Here is a 7,073-nt window from a genome sequence, read left to right on the forward strand (position 1 = left end):
ATTTTTGTTTTACATAATGTGCTAATTAACTGAAATGTTGTTAAAATAACTGTCTTTCTTTGGTTATATTTTATTTCAGATAGCATGTCCAATGATGTTAAAGGTCCAATACAGCCGTTTTTATCTCAATATCAAATCATTTCTGGGTAACAATTAAGTACCTTACTGTGATTGTTTTCAATTAAAAAGGTAAAAAAAGTGACAAAAATAGCTTCTTCGAGCAAGAATTTTGCTAGGACAGTCTGTGAGTGGGGAGGGGAAAATGAAAACTAGCTGTTATTGGCTGATACGTTTGGGACTCATTTTCTTATTGGTTTATTAACTAATTTACCACCTGGTGATGTCACCTGGCAGGCCACAACAATCCCACCAAACAGCTCTTACACTAAAATGGCATTATCATCATTTTCACAATTTCATAGTATTATTCCAACCTCATAGTGTGGAAATATAAATAAACCATAGGGAAAATACTTTTTTAACTGCTCTGGGCCTTTATGATAAGAAATAAATTCATATTTTGCTATGACTGTTGCTTTTTCCAATAGTTCATTATTGTTGGTGTAAAATGTGTTAGAGGAGTGAGGGTCAAACAGTGTAACATCTGTGTCTGAGTGAGAGTTCAGTCACTTTTTGTCCAGATAGTTTCCTCTCAAGGGTAATCACACAACATGTTCAAAATGTATTCATGATATTTTAGTTTAACTAGGCATGTCAGTTAAGATCAAATTCTTATTTACAATGACGGCCTAGGAACAGTAGGTTAACAGAACGACAGATGTTTACCTTGTCAGCTCGGGGATTCGACCTCTCAGTAACTGGCCCACTGCTATAACCACTAGGCTACCTGCAGCCCCAATATACATTATTTATTATTTACAAAGGTCAGATTATCCATATGAGTCCAATATATTTTCTGGAAACATTTACAAAATTGCATGCACGTGAACTTCCAATTTGGAGTAAGGTCAATGTTACTACTTATGTTGCAGTAGTGATGGTAGAACTGCACATCATAATTTTCACATGCATCGCTAATATCCATTGATACTTGCTTGCTAGGCATGCTTTATGATATAGTTCATATTATGAACTACATCATCAAGCAAGCATCATTGTATATTAGCAATATCATCATTTTAAGAATATTTCGCAGAGTAACAGGTTAAGATATTAAATAACTGCTGCCACATTTTTCTCACACCACTGGATTGTAAATGTTCTTTACTGCATAATAAATCTGAACTGATAAACTAAAAAGTATTATATATTTTTTTTAACATATCTCATGATTATAAGATTACTGCCAGGCAGAATCCTTCTCTGGCACCGTTTTAAGAACAAAATATTTAAAAGCTTCGTTTTGATGGGGCTTTGCAACCCGTCTATATAAACCCCATCTGGCATGGACAGTCTAACCGTAACTGTTTGTATCCGTCAGACAAAGTGTAAAATGAACTCCCCCTTTCACTCTCCCAACCTATAACAGTTACTACGAGGAAAGAACTTGAGCTTTCCAACGACAAAGTTACAAAAGGTTTACTGGCTCATTTACATGCTCGAATAATGGCTGCTGAATGCATAATCTCTTGCATTTAGGATCCTGTAATCCCAACGAAGTCTTCTGATGTGTTTCGATCCACATTCCCCCATGAACAATTAACTTGTAATCTCCACAAACATACATTCTGTTTCTGCCTATCTGATCAGCGATGCGCCAGTGAAAGGACTCCAGGGACCTGCCAAAGCGCTTTCTGATCCCATGGAGGTTCATGTAGCATTTAAGGGCTCAACAGTTCCATAACGCGCATCTAATTATGAAATAATTGAAGCACATTGTATGATCAGAAATATGTCGTATTAGTAATTTATTTGTTTAAAATATAGGCCTAGGCATATCGGACATGTCAATATATTTACATGGATTATTTATAGATTCTTAGTAAGGCTACTGTAGACCTATTAAAATGGTTGAAGTATTGTTATAAGAAGTAGGCCTAATATCAACAGTTAGAAGTGGGGGGTGGGGGGGTGTTGTGATGTGCAACTATGATAAATATCATTATGTTATTAAAATATCATGAAATTGGAGTTAACAATGAAATGATGTAATAATGTTTTGAGAAAGTTAAGCCAAACCATTCATTATCGGGTGTTTAGATCGATAGGCCTACTCTCTCTAAACATTTCAGTCAACACAAGATAATCACTATCATGCAAACATGAGGATTTTGTATAATTCTGGACAGAAAATGTGTTTATCTAGGTAAGCTACATACAGTATAGATCTAGCAATGTACATGATGGTTCAAATGTGCATTCAGATGTGATCAATAAAATGAGGGTCAAATAATTATGTTGATTAGTATAACATCTTAGATATATGTATATTTATTTTGTAGCCTACTGATAAAGATTAGCTTAATGAAGATTATTTTCAGTACGAGGATAAATACTGGGAATGTTCATTTCTGGTTCATTTGTGGAAAATGGCAAATGTCTTCTGGCTAAAGGGAATCTAAAGGCAATCAAGGAGAATGCCCACACTTTTCTGCAGATAGTCCCAGATGTTTAAGCAACGTTTCTACTGGTGTTAGTTGCTGCATCAAAACTCGTCTAACCCCCATGGGTGTAATTTGTATTCAGAACTCCTTCGTCTTCTATTTCTGCACTTGTGAAATCTAGTGGACGTTCAAACAACAGATTGTATTAGGCCCACGTGTAAACATTGCCAACTGCACTGGATAATTATTTTGCCAGCCTGCAAAACAAATACTTTGCTGTCTCTACACCACAATGAATTAACAGAAACAAATACAAGTTAGCAAGTATCCTACATTGAGGAATCATTAGGCCTACCTCTTATGTGGACTGTATACAAACGTTGTATACAGTCTATAGATATGTTAGGACACGGTCTACATATTCATTCAAAAGTGACATTAAAATACAGGCATTATTGGCAGACTGCATGATTCCAATCACTCAAGGCATCCATATTAGGCTACTAGACCAAACGTATATTTAGAAATGGCTTTAATCTATGAATAAATAATCCACCGGAATAAATGTCCTTAATTGAGGCCATATTAGATACATTATGGCATACATGGACAGACAATGCAGCATATATGGTTCATTATATCAGTTTTATTGAAATTTCATCCAGGAACACTGGGCAATAATAAATATTTCATCAATCATCAAGAATGTACAAAAATAAAGACGCAAGGTCTCTGGGCATAACAAATTATTTCCAGCAAAACAATCATGCTTTAGTTGTTCTGTCGCCATGCTAAAGAAGTTCTACATACAAATGGACACAGAATAACGCCACAAAGCTAAAAGCATTTTCAGAATTCTATGGAGTAATCAAGATCCATATAATGTCAACCTTTTTCGAACTAAATATATAATAATACAATGTTCATACACTGTAGAATGCGATTTCACCATCCTTGTTACAAGGAAAGGACATTCTTCACTTTCACAAATGATGTAAAAAACCAAAATATTAAATCTGCATGCAACTTTCTTCGCCCTTTCAGATCAGCAGGTATGTTGTCCTAGGACCACCTTCAGTGCTCGAAACGTAAGGTTACATTCAGACATCTCCGGCTTAATGTTTTAGAAACGTAAGGTTACATTCAGACATCTCCGGCTTAATGTTTTAGAAACGTAAGGTTACATTCAGACATCTCCGGCTTAATGTTTTAGAAACGTAAGGTTACATTCAGACATCTCCGGCTTAATGTTTTAGAAACGTAAGGTTACATTCAGACATCTCCGGCTTAATGTTTTAGAAACGTAAGGTTACATTCAGACATCTCCGGCTTAATGTTTTAGAAACGTAAGGTTACATTCAGACATCTCCGGCTTAATGTTTTAGAAACGTAAGGTTACATTCAGACATCTCCGGCTTAATGTTTTAGAAACGTAAGGTTACATTCAGACATCTCCGGCTTAATGTTTTAGAAGTTGCTGTTTTTTACAAAGAAACATATGTACACTGTGTGAATGCATCTCTGGTGACACCAAATAACCGGCAAAAGTTTTACCATGAAAAAAGTATTTTCACAGGGTCTTTGTTACAAGGAGAATATTTAGGGGATCTCATACGCAAAAACAAATAAACAGACAAACAATGCATGCATTGAGGTCAATTCTTCATGTCCAATTCACAATTTACTGTACACGTTGACACCATTCTGTATCGGATGTCCCACATTACTTCATCACGTCCTTGTTTTCACTTGTAAGTCTCGTCAGTCCCGCTGAACTGATAGGAATATGAGGGGGTGGAGGTACTTGGCATATGGGGCACGGGCAAGGTAAACCTGACCAGTGCTGGAAACCGCTGCCGAGTTGAAGCGGGGGTGCAGGGGCACTCTTCATTAGGGAATGAGGTGCTCGGATGGAGGTTAGTCCCGGTAAAGTGGTGGTGAGGGTGGAGGATGTGGACGAGGACAGCGCGCTCCCGAGCAACGGATGCACCTGATGCGCTGGGTTGCCAGAGTGCCCGCTCACTGTCCCGCAGTGGAACGTAGAATGATGTCCACCGTAGATTTCTCCAACCAGCCTTTTCATCTCGTCAAGTGAGCTGTTGAGCATCAGGATGTAGTTTCTGGCGAGCAGGAGAGTGGCAATTTTCGACAGCTTTCTCACGGACGGACCGTGTGCATAAGGCATGACTTCCCGGAGTCCGTCCATCGCCAGGTTCAAGTCATGCATCCTCTTGCGCTCCCGTCCGTTGATTTTCAGCCTCAGATGCTGAATCTCTTGCTCGGTCACTTGCTTCTTGAGTTTGTACTTGCTCCCGCCAGGTGACTTTTCCCCGTGCCTGGAAAGGTGCTCGCTCGTCATCTTCTGGAGGAGTTCGTTCTGCGTCGAGGACACTGAATTGAGGTGGTCTCTGAGATACATCCCATCCATGTCTGGTGAGGAAGATCTGCTCGAGCTGGAGTCAGAATGCATTTTATTAGCTCGGTTTGGGTAGGAGGTCGCTGCTTCCCTCTCTATCTCTGCCCTGTTTTTAAGTCACACTCGATCACCTGATTCTGTCGTTTGAGATCCGTCCTCTTTTTGGGAAGGAGGTGTAGGTAACAACGAAGGAGTCGACACAGTGGGCTTGTTGGCCGGATAGCTGCGAGTAATCTTATCTCGCGGGTGCACCTCTTGCTCTGTGGTGAGGTAAAAGAGCGCTCGGAGTATTTATAGTGCTGCTTGAGCGAAGGGAAACAAAAGGAGCCCTCCTATTCATTTCATAATGGTCTTGTTAGGATGACGTCCCCATTATTATACAGGGCGGTGTCCTTTGACTGTCCCGTTGACCAAAGGGACATCTATTCCTATTCATTGTAATGCCACCGTGGGGGGAACACTTCAGTCCTGGATCATCTGAAACCAAGACAACTTGAAAACTCTCTGCGACTCTCTAGAAATAATAACGGGTTAGTTTGAAAGTATTGTTTGATCAGCTTCACTTTGTTTGTAATACACATTTTTTTTAAATGCTTTTATTAAAACTGTGTAGCACTCAAATTCTGGAAAACTTGACATGTGGTGGAGCCTGATCATGCATCGTGTTTTATTGATTGTGTGTTTGGGATCGACTACTATATTCTCTAAATCGCTAGAAAATATGTTAATTTGCAATATGCACAATCTAACTTTGTCGTGCTGTCGAGAGAGAAGGAATAACATTGATGAGTTTCGCTGCCGTTTAGGATAGACTGTCAATGACGGACGCACAACCGGACGTGATTTTTGCTCACGAGCAACATAATATGATATATTCCCTAATACCACATTAATAGCCTGATAAGCAAATCGATTCTAAGTCTATTCAGCCTCATGACGTTTCAGTAATTAGCAGTTAACAAGGGGACTTCGCGAAAACGGATAAGATATTGATTTAGAATTTGATAAAAGCAAATAAGGTAGCCTATGTCACACGTTCCCGGTGCATACATTAGACTAATTCATGCTATGCTATCATTATAACGTGCTATAATATGTACTTTATTTGTTCATGAATTCATTTTCAGATCCTGTATGAAAATGCATCTGTTTGACCTGATTTGACAAATCTTCCGTCTCTCACTATTCTCAGCCATGCAGGAATCCGCATAACATTGCTTATATGTTATCTGACTCTCATGGTTGTATTTGTTATAAGTGAAGTGACCTTCCACCCTAGGTATACACCTGCCATAACATTCCATTTCGATTTGATATTAATGTATTATATCATCACAATTATAGGCCATGTATGACAGCCAAAAAATAGTTCCCCCATCAGAGGCCAAGCTGGAAATGGAATGGGCCAGGACGCTTGATGCACAACTGCAACATAGTAGGTAGGCTACTCAACTTCCAATCACAAACTACATGTGGTTTTCATTTAGTTATACAAATGATTCACACAAATATACTGTGTCATTGCTTATTAAATAGAGGATTTAGTATTATGTTGAAAATATTTTTTGAATTGATTATGACAACAACCACAACAACAACTATTATTATGTCTATATTAATAACAATGTTATGTCATTAGCCTGTTGTTACTGTTGTGATTCGTGTTGCTACATAAGGTGTGTAGAAATACAGACGTAATAGGCCTGCCTTTTTACCCCTACAAATCTCATTAAGTGCCTTACTAAATTTGGGGGTAAAATGCGACCACCTCCAGAAGGGAAACCAAAGTTAGGCTTGAAGATGATTTGCCCAAATGTAGCAACGTAACCCGGGTTTCCTACGGTGGTTGGTTTTAGTAGGCCTATACGCTATGCCTGCATAGTCTAATGATATTACATTAGGCCTAAATATATTGCTCATGTGGCACATGTGGTAGGCCTTCATGGCGCGTTATACCACCATTCTGAACCTTGAATTGCTTATAGTTTAAATGAAATATCTGTTCAATTCAAACAGAAAATTCGAAACTTTTTATTGGCCTAGCTATAGGCTAATACGCTGATTATTTACTTACCTTTTCTAAATATGTATTTTACATTAGCCTACATAGGAATTCCAATCCTTTAATAAGATAACTTTCAACGAATATAATG

At 38.4% G+C, this 7,073-nt stretch overlaps 1 protein-coding gene across 1 annotated transcript; it reads right to left on the reverse strand.

Moving 5' to 3' along the window:
- Nucleotides 1–3,130: 3,130 nt before the first annotated feature.
- Nucleotides 3,131–5,394, reverse strand: olig3 (oligodendrocyte transcription factor 3). The gene has a single exon (XM_014179930.3). The coding sequence runs from the start codon at nucleotides 4,972–4,974 to the stop codon at nucleotides 4,228–4,230; it is 747 nt and encodes a 248-aa protein (XP_014035405.1). The 5' UTR covers nucleotides 4,975–5,394; the 3' UTR covers nucleotides 3,131–4,227.
- Between the last annotated feature and the right edge of the window lie 1,679 nt (nucleotides 5,395–7,073).

This window comes from Salmo salar, chromosome 28 (genome assembly GCF_965601325.2).
Source record: "Salmo salar chromosome 28, fSalSal1, whole genome shotgun sequence".
In the NCBI taxonomy this organism is placed as follows: domain Eukaryota; kingdom Metazoa; phylum Chordata; class Actinopteri; order Salmoniformes; family Salmonidae; genus Salmo; species Salmo salar.

Excerpts from the sequence above, each read along its gene's own strand:
- olig3 (XM_014179930.3), bottom strand. The coding sequence starts at position 4,974 with ATGCATTCTGACTCCAGCTCGAGCAGATCTTCCTCACCAGACATGGAT.